The 13,135-nt window shown below is 39.0% G+C and overlaps 1 protein-coding gene across 11 annotated transcripts in view; it reads left to right on the top strand.

Moving 5' to 3' along the window:
- SYNE1 (spectrin repeat containing nuclear envelope protein 1) overlaps nucleotides 1–13,135 on the top strand; it is a 598,390-nt gene that overhangs the window by 439,854 nt on the left and 145,401 nt on the right. For 10 of the 11 annotated variants that reach the window (XM_061624165.1, XM_061624156.1, XM_061624155.1 and 7 more), the window contains 7 exons: nucleotides 12–118; nucleotides 984–1,140; nucleotides 1,362–1,493; nucleotides 1,689–1,844; nucleotides 5,048–5,257; nucleotides 6,308–6,409; nucleotides 11,018–11,137. In XM_061624165.1, the coding sequence (XP_061480149.1) occupies nucleotides 12–118; nucleotides 984–1,140; nucleotides 1,362–1,493; nucleotides 1,689–1,844; nucleotides 5,048–5,257; nucleotides 6,308–6,409; nucleotides 11,018–11,137 (984 nt within the window). The remainder of the gene's footprint in view (nucleotides 1–11; nucleotides 119–983; nucleotides 1,141–1,361; nucleotides 1,494–1,688; nucleotides 1,845–5,047; nucleotides 5,258–6,307; nucleotides 6,410–11,017; nucleotides 11,138–13,135) is intronic. The other variant, XM_061624154.1, reaches the window with a different exon arrangement.

Genomic DNA, 13,135 nt, shown 5'->3' with positions numbered 1-13,135 from the left:
ATTCTTTTTAGGAGCTAGAGAAAGAGCTGGCAGAACAAAAGAACCTACTTCGCTCAGTTGCAAGTGTTGGAGAGGAAATTCTAACCCAGCAAACTTCTCCAGACAAGTTTCATCCTAAGTATGGCTGGATGCATTTTATTCTTGCTCAATAGCTTTGTGTTCATTGATCATGCCTGTGTATACTCATGCGTTATTGAGTTCTTTGAGTTTTATTGTAAAAAATCTGAAAAACAGTTTATATTTAAAATAAAAATCTCAGAATCTATTTAAGATTTTGCCAGCTGCAGGCTAGATTCTAGCAGGGTGGTGTTTTCTCCCCCTATTTAGTCTAAACATATTTTCAAAAGAAGTTTCAAGTAGGATAAGCAAAAGGCCAAATGAAACCTGCCGGTAAGAGGGCTGTCAGAAATAGACATGTTATCTCATAATGTAGAATCTTTCAGACTATCTGATTTGCAGCTTCATAATGAAAGACACCTGACTTGTATTCCTAAACCTAACATGAATTTAATACATGTAATATTTGCTATATCTATTTTAAAAAATCTTTGGAGTGGTTATGTTGATTTAGAATTAAATGATTATTTAATGTAGCATCTCAAAAATCATACTCATCAATGTGAAATGTTATTATTTTCAGCAGTGATGAGGTTTCCTCATTTCAGTACGTAAGTGCTACGAGTACTTCAGATTTCTATGTAGTCCTTAACATAGCCTAGTTCAAGTATTTTGGAAGAGTGCAGGACTGCCACCAGCCCTACAGCCAGGCAGGACCTCATACACAGACACTGGTACTGATGCAAGACTTGGTACCGCCACCTAGCTGCACTCACTATAACTTGCACATTCTCAGTGGCTTACAGAAGTGTCATGATTGCCTCTTTATATTAGATGTGAACAGGAGAATCTAAATGTGTGCAGTAGAGTAACAAGCACCCTAAATTTCAGTATTGCTAATTCATATTTGTATTTTCCATTTACAGCAGGAAGCCAGATGTATTAACACACGAACTGGGTTTAGAGGGAGAGAAACCATCAGCGGAAGATCAAATGAAAATGAAGTGGGAAAGCCTTCATCAAGAATTCAGCATTAAGCACAAACTGCTGCAGAATGCTCTGGAACAAGAACAGGAGCAGCCAGTAAGTTTTCTTTCAGAATTTTATTTTGGCACTCTTTATATGAAAAGAAAATGGTAAAAGCTGCAACACAGTAATGTATTTTACTCAAAATATAATTTGAACAAGAGAGTAGCTCAAACCAGACCTCTACTAACTGTATAAGGAAAATAAAATCCTACATCTTAATTTACATTTTTGGCATATCCAAAAACAGTAATCATTGCTTTTTCCCTCCTTAACAGCTCTACAGTAGACCAAACAGACTTATATCTGGCATGCCACTGTACAAACAGGAAGTACAGTCTCAAGATAAACTATCAGCTGCATCGTTATTGGTCAGTTTGAATGAGGCTTTTGAAGAAGTTTCTTCCCAGGTAGAATATTTAATTATGTTCACTTTTTCTAAAAAAAAGTGTGGCTTTGCAAGATTAGCAGACATCAGTTAACTTGAAGGTGAAGTGTCCCTCCCATAATTCTTAGGCATTACATAAATTAATGATAAAATTATTTCTTTGAATATATAACTATACTAACATACATGCCTCTCTCTTTTTGGATGCCTTATTCAGGATGAAGGTGTAGAGAAGGAGAGCCTGCACTTTGAGCAGAAGTTGTACAGTGGTGTTTCAGCTACCTCTTCCTGGCTAGATGGTGTTGAAGAGCATTTATTTGTTGCCACAGCCCTGTTACCTGAAGTGACAGAAGCTTGTCTCTATAACCAGGAAGTAAGTAGCCCTTAAACTACCAGCTTTTTATTTATTATTTAAATATATATCCCACCTTTCTTTAATTCATGATTCCAAGACAGGGAAGAACATCAAAGATGATTAGAACACAACCAGTAAAATCAACTCAAGTGCTTAAAACGTCAGATAAAATGTACCACATAAACAGTTCAATAATGAATCAGCAAGCAAACACTAATCTACAGTTGGTACATCAGATCAGCTCCCCACAAAGGGTGAAGAGAGATTTTTTAGCTGGCAATGAAACAAAAATAGTAATGGTACCAGCCATAGCTCAAGAAATTGCACAATTGAGGTGCCACCACGGAAAAGGCCCTACGTTGTGTCACTGCATAATGAGTTTCCCCCAAAGGTGAAACAATGAGAAAGGCCTCTCCATCACAGCAAGAAGTCAGATGTATTGACACTGGACTTAGAAGGAAAGGAACTATCCACTGACGATGAACTGACAATGAAGTAGGAAAGCCTTGATCAAGAAAAAAACATAATTTTGACGTGGTACGTTTTATTTATGGCAGCATAAGGCTACACAGCATGTATCTATGGTTTTAGATGTGGTATTATTAGGGGGAAGATCAGGTGTAAGATTCATCTGCACCTCTGCTCACCTACTAAAAATTATGTGATGTCCAAGTCATAGGCAAAGACACCTGATGCGCAGTAAGATCCAAACCTGAAATGAACCGTTAAACATACAGAGCTGACCTGGGTGTGTCCATGACAGAGCTATACAAGTGACAAAGTTGAGCTATCCAGTGGTAGGCTTGATTCTCTGTGTGCCCCACTGGTTTTAAGAGATAAATGAAATAGGCTACATTTGTCAAGTCTGTTTTAGATGGTGTCCCTGAGTCACACACCTTTGTTATCCATCTATATATATGAACTACTGCAGTGTAGTCCTGGGAGGCTGGAAAAACATAGTGTTGCACTTTTTGTTCCTGGAATATCGAAACAGGAAGGATTAGGTGCTTTGACCAATTGCAAAACCATGCTTACATTCATACACAAAAACTACTGCAGCATGTACATATATCAAAAGAAGCCTGAATATGTATATGGAGGAGGCAACAGGTGAGCCAACTTCACAAAAGAACCCGTACCTGTCAACATGAAATGATGCAAGCAAAAGTACTTCTGTTTCCTACTTAGACTGCCAGAGACTCTGCAGGTGCTATTCATATGCCCAAGAACAGTGAAAGGATTTTCACCATCAGAAAAGTACTGTTCCTGTTGGATAGTTTTTCTAGGCATGTACTGTAATATTTCAAAAATCAATAGAACTGTTTGGAAACTGATGAAAGGGCAAACTGATGAAAAGTTTATAAAGAACTCTCTACTCTTGTATCTTAAAGCCATTGTTTATGTGTAAGCTTTCCCATTCACTATAATTACTGTTACTATAATGGGTGAAAATCTGTGTAGGGATTCTTTTACTGAAATAGCAAGGTCTTTGTGTGTGAAATCTGCATGTACATTAGTATTTTTGCTTGCGCATTAACAGCAGAATTCTATGCATGTTTATTCAGAAGTAAGTCCAACCTTTTTCAGCAGGATTTGCTTCTAGCTAAGTGTGTATAGGATTTCAGCCTAAAATCTGCCCTATGCACCTGAAATGACTGGATCTGGGTGAATGTGTTTTGAATCAAGATATGATACTTATACCTAAACATTTTGCTATTATGACTAGTATAACTCAAACATGAAACAAGTTTTGTGAAGAAACAGAATATCATATTGTGGTCTACTCTTTTTCATCAACAACAGTAAAACAAATCAGTTAAAAAATCTCCTTCAAAGAAGAGATGGGGGAGTGCAACCCTCCTGTTGCTGTTGGATCCCTCTGCGGCTTTTGATACCATTGACCATGGTATCCTCCTGGACCATCTCTATGGGTTGGGAGTTGGAGGCTCCACAGTGGTTTTACAGTGGTTCCACTCCTACCTACATGATCAGTATCAGTGAATAGCATTAGGGGACTGTATGACTACATCTTGGCTGCTTAGCTGCAGGGTGCCACTAGGCACTATTTTGTCTCCATTGCTATTCAGCATCTATATAAAACCATTGGGAGCAATCATCAGGAGGTTTGGAATACTCAGCTATATTTCTCTATTAAATCTGAGTGGGGAGAGGCTATGTATAAGGTGATCTAGTGCCTGGATGCAGTGGTGTCGTGGATAAGGATCTATAGAATGAAGCTGAACCCTGCTAAGACAGAGACACTGTGGGTGAGTGGTTCCGAGGTCTGAGAATTGGGGAGTTTGCCTATTCTAAACCGGGTTGCACTCCCTCTAAAGGAACAAGTGTGGCTTGGAACCATCTTTGTCCAAGGAGGCACAGGTGGCTTCTATGGTGAACAGTGCCTGTCACCATCTTCAGCTGGTGTGTCAACTGCACCCTTCCTGGGACAGGGATAATTTGGCCAGCGTGACACATGCTTTAGTAACCTCACATCTCAATTATTGTAATGCGCTCTATGTGGGCTTCCATTGAAGCTGGCTTGGAGGCTGCAGCTGGTGCAGAATACTGCAGCCTAGGTGGTGAGTGGTGCTCTGTATCAGGCACATATTACACTGGTGCTGAGGGATCTGCAGTGGCTGCCTATTAGCCACTGAGTGAGTTTTTAGGTTCGGTTACCAACATACAAAGCCCTAAATAACTCTGGACCAGGTTATCTCAAAAACTGTATTCTGTTCTGTTGCCCAGTTCTGTCACGGCCTGATGATTATCAGATAGTGGTAATACGGAGGTGGGCTTTTTCACTGGTGGTACCATTATTGTCAAATGCCCTCCCTGTTGAAATATGACAGGCTCCTTCTGTATTGGGATTCTACTGGCTCCTGAAGAAACCCCTGTTTAGGGAAGCATTCCCCTGTACTTGAACTTTTGATTTTATTAACTAGTTTGATTGTTTTAACTCTTTTGATTATAATGTCTTTAACTGATTTGTTATACTGTATAATTTAATTATATCTTAATTAAGGATGTTTTAATTGAATTGTAATTTGGCATTTTCACTATGTATGTATTTATAATTGACTTTATATTGTAAACTACTTAGAACCCATTTTGGTATAAAAGCAGTATATATATAAATAAATAAAAACATGATATTATACTAATATTTTGGAGAGTATTTTATTTTTAAAAGTGTGGCTTGATTTTATTTGCATGTACTCCAGGTTCTTGCTAAAGATATCAAGGAGATGACAGAAAAAATGGATGAGAACAAGAATTTGTTTTCTCACACATTTCCTGAGAATGCTGATAATAGAGGTGTTATAGAAGACACCTTGGATTGTTTGTTAAGGAGACTAGTGTTACTGGAGACACTGGTAAACCAAAGATGTCATCAGATGAAAGAGAGACTCCAGCATATTCTGAATTTTCAGGTAGAGTTTGCTTTAACCTCTTAATGATTGGTGTAATTTTTCACTATAATTTTTAAGAGCTGAAAGATAGACATCCCAATTCTATTGTTTCTGATGCTGTCATGCAATCCAAATTACATGCTAAAAATATTTTAGTCAAAAATTTTACTTGTCAATAGCCTGCTGCAAGGGCAGATATTTTTTCTAAACAGGAACACTAACAATACTAATAGGAAGAACAGCACACCACAAAGCAGTGTGTTATGTTCCAAGTTCCACAGAAGCCTTCCTCATGGTCAGTGGATATGCTGATTTTGAGAATATAGACAAACAGTACATATGTCAACAACAAAATTGACCAAAAAATGAATAAAACTGACAGCCCTAAAGAAAAGCAAAGAAAAGAGCCGAGGAAGAAAAAAAACATTGCTGATTGGGGACAGGGTAATTTTCTGAGTCTTTAGATGGTGTTTAGGGCTGTGCCCAGTGCAAAAGGTCACAGTTGCACCAAGGTGTACTGAGACAAATAAGCAAGCTATGCTGCATACACCACATGTCTTTAAAGCACATTCCCTCTGGAAACTGCAGTTTGCCCCTCACAGAACTACATTTCCCAGCACTCTTAACAAATACCTTTCAGAGGATACTTTGGGAGATAAAAAGTGCTTTAAATGTGTGGTGTGTACGCAGCCCCAGTCTCTCTTTGAAAATATAAACTCAGCAGTTATTTGAATCTGTCTCCACCACTAAACAGAAGCCATGGGTCCCAACGTTGGTTAGGACTGATTAGAATTTTAGTCCAAAACATCTGGAGGCACCAGGTTGGAGAAGTCTGGACTAGAGTGACTGCCATAGACTGCTGATAAGGTAGCTGTTGAGTATTGGCGTATCTGCACAATGTTGAACTGATAGCCCTATGTCTCCATCACTGGTTCATGACAACTTCCAATGAGAATGTTGGGTCTCACCCCAGTTCAATCACTGTTGACAGAAGCTGATGTTGGAATTGCTCCAGATTATGGTTAACATTCTACCATTTTAAAATCTCACCAAATTTTTTATCACTGACAGAATGACCTGAAATTGATGTTTACATCATTGGCTGATAACAAGTATGTTGCCCTGCAGAAACTAGCTGAAGCAATTGAACGTCCTGAAACAGAGCAAATGCAGGTACTGCCATATTTCTGTTACTAATCATGACAAGGAGAAATGGCATAATGAGTAGAGATGAATGGATCAGTCTCTTTCTGGTCCATGTCACTTTCTCATATTTTCATTCATAAGTCTGTTCCATTCCATTTATACATTAATCCACAAATTTTGTTTTTTAAAAATCTGTACAAAAATTTATATATTTAAACCACTATTTTAAATGTATATTGTTTGATACATTTTTGATCCAAGAACTACAATTTACAAACTAAATTTGGAGAAGTGTGCAATCCAAAGAATATAACAATATTCTGATCCACAGTCTGGAAGGTGTGGATCAAGTCAGTTTATATCAGAATTTGTAGAAACTGAATTTCTCAAGCATTTCTAGTAATGAGTACTGTCAAAGAATTTTTGTTTGTACAGACAAGCAGTGTTTGTTCTTGAAATATTTTCTTATTTATGTGAACATGAATGTACATGTATTCAAGGAAGGTTCTGGGATGCTTGGAAGTATATGCTTATATAAAAATTCTGGTCAGTGACAGTAAATTGTTTAATCGTGCCTGCTTTCCTCATGTGTTACGAAGGGACCTTGAACTTCCTCATGAGCATAGCTCACTAGAAATCCAAGTTCCCCTATCAAGAGAGCAGCAGGATCTTTTGCTGGAGTTACCCGCACGTCACCCCCCAGAGCATGTATAATTTTACCCTTAACCCAATGACACATACACAGAAAGTAAAATAAAGAGTGGCTTTATTAAGAGAAGAAACAAGGAAAATATTGCAGTTTACAATTACAGTTAACAGTGAGCAGCTTTCTGTTATTCATTCATTCAGCAACACTGGATAGACTAAAGCAAAGAGACTAAACTTATGCACACTTTCACATCAAACTCACCCACACAGAAGGAAAAAAGGAAAGAAAGAGGCACAGAAGTTGCATATACCTTTCCTGGAGAGTTGCTGCAAGACTAAGGCTGAGAGAGAGACTTTCGTATCTAGCCCAATGAGCCAAAAGCTCTGCCCTTGTGTAACCAGGGCTAGATTTTAAAGTTCTCACTCAAATCCTTAGCTCTGAAATTGTCCCAAAGATGCTAGTGTGCATTGGTAAGAAAAGCAGTTGTTGAGCCCTCCCGAAGGAGGAACTTCTGACCCCTGCCAACCCCTCATGTTACATCTTTTTTCTCACTAAACTGACTCCAGTGTAAATGTGACTAGCAAGATGTGAACCAACCCATTTCCTGATAAGTTCCCAGATAATAGGTGTGATCTCCCTGCTGTAGAATCCTGATGATTTCTAAAGGTTATGAATTATCCTAATCCTTATGTAAAACTGTTTCTTTGTTTGAAAGGAGCACCTGATTCTTCCTGGGCAACATTCCCCAAATTTCCATAGTAGACAGGAAGTCTATACCCTCAGGCTCTCACGATATGTTCTCAGGGGTCACAGAGAGGCTGTTTCCTAGGAATCTTTGCAGGTTTTCCAAAATCTGGTTCACTGAGGTGAATCAAAGATTAAAAATTCCCAATATTTGATTCCTTAACATGTGTCAAACTATGAGCAAAATTTAATATCAGTATTCCGGTTGTGCCCTTGATGTCTGTATCATGAGACACCAGTGGACAGGGGTGGTGTTGCACATCTGGCATCCTGCTGCTTACCAGGAGGGTAGGGGCAAGATGCTAGAGAGGTCAGGGCTGTATAGGCACGCTAGGGGGAGCACCAGGTAGGCTCTACCAGTGCACCTGTACATCACCAATCTCCTTGCCATCTCGACACTCCCCCTCTCCTTCTTAGTAAGCAGCAGTGATGCCACTGCCAGGAGGTCACCAGACTGTAATTAAAAAACATGTAAGACTGATTCAGTTTTTTAATGTTGAATATTATGGGTCAAGTTATAGAAGCAAAAGTTTTAAAAGGAAAAAATAATGAGAGTGAGTAGGACCATTTGGATGTCACTAAAAGTGACAAGGACTTTCCTGTAGAGTTTTTAGGGTTTGCTGTATCTGTAATAATATTTTTTTTCTTAAATGCTACCTGTTCATGCACAGGGCCAGCTAGATAGGGAGGACTGAGGAATCTCAATACATGGATGAGATGGTGATGTTAAGAAGAGCAATTTGGATCTGTTAGGCACTGGGGAATGTTTTGGAATAAGCTGGGCCTGTACAAAAGGGATGAACCAGGATGAACAAACTGTTGTCATTGGTGGCAGAGCAGTGGCCAATTTAACACAAATGTTTAAGTAGGGACCTGGAGAGGATCTGGGGAATTACAAGCTGATGAGCTTAACATCTGTTCTGGAGAACCTGGTGGAAGGCACTATTAAATGCAGAAGCCAAGCCTCAAGCCTCGGTTCAAGGTGCTAATTGTGGGGCAGAGCACACCCCAGACAACGACAGGGGGGAGCAGTTAGTATCTTTCCGTCCATGTCCCAGCTCTCGCAGGATCACCTGCAATCCCGAGCATTCTTGCAAGAGCAGCTAAGGGGCGGAGCCAGGCCCAGGGCTTTAAAGGTCTCAGGCTGCTGAGAGCTGGCCTCTGTCTTCACTCACATTCCCTCAGTCTTAGTGCATCACTGAGCTGTGTTTTACTGGGTCACTAGTTGGCAGGACTGGATAGGAATTTTTCCTGTCAGTGAATCTGGCCCCATTGTTGAGCAGGTTTTTTTCCTATCCCTCAGTGGTTCACTGGCAATTGTTAGGCGTTCATTCACCTCTGTCAGAACTTTAGGTGGAAATGGCATTGGGCAGGATCAATCATAAGGGAAACTCCCATAAGGAGTCTGGTGGAGTACACGATGGCCATACCCCTAGCTCAAGAGGGGTGTCATCTCATCCAGCTCACAACTCCTCCCACTGGTTGGTCAGCAGGACCACAGGTGTCTTGGGTTCATGGCCACTTGGGTCTAAAGCAGGCCAACCTCCAAGGGTAGTTCCCAACTGCTTGTTAGGTTGACTCAGCATTCCTGCAGCAAAGGCTGCCAGAATGAAGCAGATCCTTTCCCTATTGCCATGCCAGCCCCGCTTTACTTGCTCTAACCAATAAAGTTGGTCCTACTTCACCCCAAAACCTGTGCCTGGCTGTGTTATTCCTGTTGCTAAAAGGGGGCATAACATGCTCTTACCACACAATGATCAAGCATATAGAAAGACGTCTTGCTGAAGCAGCACCAGCATGGCTTTCACAAGGGTAATTAACCTTTTAGAGTTCTTTGAAAGTGTCACTAAGCATTTAAATAGGGCTGATCTAGGCAACATGGTGTACTTTAACATTCTAATAGTTTTTTGATTGGAGTAAGCTTAGCTGTTACTGGAGAAGAGGTACTCTTTTGGATCAGTAGCTGGCTGAAGAGCAGGAAGGAGAGTAAGAATAAATGAACAGATCTCACAATGGAGGAATACAATGCTATTGGGACCTGTGTGTTTTAACTTCTTAAGTGACCTGGAATTGTGGGTAAGCAGTGAGGTGGCAAATTTTTCTGATGAAACTAAATTCTTCAGGGTTGTAAGAACAAAAAGGGATTGTGAGGAGCTACATCAAGAGCATCCAAACTGGAGGAATTAAAATGGCAAATATGATTCAGTATAAGCAAATGCACATTGGGACTAAAAGAAAATTAACATATAAGCTAATGAGGTCTGAACTGGAAGTGAAAACCAAGAAAGGTATCTTGAATAGCTCAATCAAGATGTTTATCCAGTATGCAGCAGCTGTGAAAAATGTCAATTCCATATTAGGGAACATTAGGAAATGGATGGACTGCCAATATCATAATGCAGTTAAACAAACCTAAGGGGCTGCTGCATTTGGAATGCTGGTTTCCTCACTTCAAAAAGAATATTGTATAGCTGGAAGAGAAAGGGCAACCAATATGACCATGAGGTTGGAACAACTCCCATATGAAGAACAATTACAACATGGACCTTTTTAGTTTAGAAAAAAGGCAAGTAAAGGTAGACATGATAAACCTCTGGAGAAAGTAGGTAGAGAAAATACTTTTCCCTCTCAGTACTAGAAAATTGGGTCATATGATGAAGCTGAAAGTTGAAAGATTGGGACAGACAAAAGGAAGTACTTCCTCACACAGCTTATAGCTAAACTATGGAATTCACTCCTACAGGATATAGTGATGGCCAGCTTTAAAATGGGATTTGACAAATTAATGGAGGATAAGGTTATCAATGGCTTGTAGTTACAATGGCTATATATTACTTCCTAGAGCAGAGGTAATATGCATAACAAGCTGGGCGTAACAAGTAGGGAGAGTGTTGAAGGCCTGTTGGGTTTTCCTGTTTGCTCTCTTGAATTGACATTGCCCATGCATACAACTAACAATCCCATGTGCCTGCACGTTTTTGAAATATTGGGAGTGGTGAGGTAAGTATCTTTCTGGGAGCTTGTCCATTATTACTGAGATACCCCTGCTGTGATCTTGTCATTGAGAAACCACTGGGTAGTCCTAAAACAGTTTAAAAAATCAGTGCTCTGTTTTAACCACGTAGTCTAAAAGTCAGAGAGTTTACTGAGCAGCCTTAACATCTATATCGAATTGTCATCTCTGACATCAAGCAACACTGTTACAACATTAGAGTTCAGTATTGTAATTATTTCTTATATAGGCCATTCAACAAGCAGAAGATGGACTGAAAGAATTAGATGCAGCAATCAGTGAATTAAAGAAACGGGGGGATAAACTGCAGATAGACCAATCATCTATGCAAGAGTTATCTAAACTTCAGGTAAAGAACCCATTATAAATAACTTTGTAAAGTTTTTCTAGGAAAATGATAAGCACTCAGTTATTTATAATCATAATAATTCTTGCTAATAAATAATAATATAAATTATATAATCTATCTATAAATAATATGTTTAGAAATAATTCCACAGCATTTCATGTTAAATAATTGCTGATTTTATATTTTAAATTATTCTGATTCTGCTACCTGCTGTTAATACATTATAGTGATGTTGTGGTCTCATTATGTCAATGAACAATTACTTTTGTAGTCATTGAATACTGGAAAGCCGGTGGTGATAGGCTATAAAGAGTACCACTTAGCCTTGTATTGTCAGTCCTGACTGAAAATGAGTCCTAAGAGTCTCAGGTAGAGCTCTTTTCCATACCTGGCTCCCAATATGTTTTAACCAGAGGTGACAGGAAATGAAACCAGAATGTTCTGCATGCAAATATGTGCTCTGTCACTGAGCTGTGGCATCTGCCCATGGTACTCTTGATGGAATCCATGCAGAAGGCTTTTTTGCAATCAGTTAGGATTTGGGGGGGGGTACTTCATTTGATGCTTCAGACAAGTTAGTTCCACAGCTTAGTGACCATAATTCTCATTGTGCATTGGTGGATTTTTAAAAAGAGTTTGCAGAATTAACTATAAGGCTTTCTGAAAAGCAAGAAGAAACAGAACACAACTATTCACAATGCAGTCTGGCCATGATTCCCAGAACAACGTATATATTTGAGTCCGAGGGCAGGGATGCCTATATGGCAGGGATAGCCAACATGGTGCCCTCTAGATGTTGGACTACCAAAAGCCCCAACTGGTAGAGCCAATGTTCAAAGGTGATAGGAGTGGAGCACATTGACCTTCTGTGTGGCATATTTAATTTTATTTCTGAGAATTCTGATGTTCGGGGGGGAATTGTTTATATTACAAAAATAATTATGCATAAGGGTCAGTAGGGCTCCAACTTACAATAGGACCTAATGTGGTTTGTTACATTTTCCCACTTGTCCAGATCATTTGATCCTCAGGGGAACTACCTTAGGCACAACTAGACATGACATGCAATCACATGCCCTTTTTCTCCCCAACTCAAACACACAGTTTGAGCAGAGAAATGCAGAAGGGAATAGCTGTTTGACCATTTATCCTACAGCCATCTACTCCCCAGTCACCCCCTTGCCTCAGTTACATTTGAATCTACAGGAGAAAGATACTAATACTATATCTTTTCCTTTAGTGGAAAACTAAAGGAACTTTGAGTGGATGGGGAAAGGATTAAATAACCCTTCTCTTCTCCCCTTCCTTCCATTCAACCTCGTGACCCCCCCAAGAATGTTTTTGGATTTTTTAATAAAGGGAGTCTTAGTTGCTTCTTTAACATAAGTTTTGCCCATCATTAATTTTCACATGCTTTTGTCATTTAAATGAAACAGAACACCTGGACTATAATCAAATGAACAAGATGTGCTTGCTTTCTCCATCTGTTTATATTTAAGTATATTCGTTGTTGTTCTGTCTGTTTCAATTTTTGCAACCCACCTTGTAATCTTTATTAAAAGAATATAAATGCTTTAAATTTATTTATTTATTTATTTATTTATTTATTTATTTATTTATTTATTTATTTATTTATTAATTATTTGATTTATATCCCGCCCTTTCTCCCAGCAGGACCCCAGGGCAGCAAACAAAAGCACTAAAAACACTTTAAAACATCATAAAAACAGACCTTAAAATACATTAAAACAAAACAACTTTAAAAACATTTTTAAAAGCTTTAAAGACATCTTTAAAAAAGCATTTAAAAAACATATTGTTTAAAAAAATATTAAAAAGCAATTCCAACACAGACGCAGACTGGGATAGGTCTCAACCTAAAAAGCTTGTTGAAAGAGGAAAGTGTTCAAAAGGCGCCGAAAAGATTACAGAGATGGCGCCTGCCTAATATTTAAGGGGAGGGAATTCCACACGGTATAGTGCTACACTAAAGGTCCA

The sequence above is a fragment of the Rhineura floridana genome, chromosome 4 (assembly GCF_030035675.1).
Source record: "Rhineura floridana isolate rRhiFlo1 chromosome 4, rRhiFlo1.hap2, whole genome shotgun sequence".
NCBI classification, from domain to species: domain Eukaryota; kingdom Metazoa; phylum Chordata; class Lepidosauria; order Squamata; family Rhineuridae; genus Rhineura; species Rhineura floridana.
The sequence above is the reverse complement of the archived record's forward strand: the minus strand, read 5'-3'. Positions and strand labels throughout refer to the sequence as shown.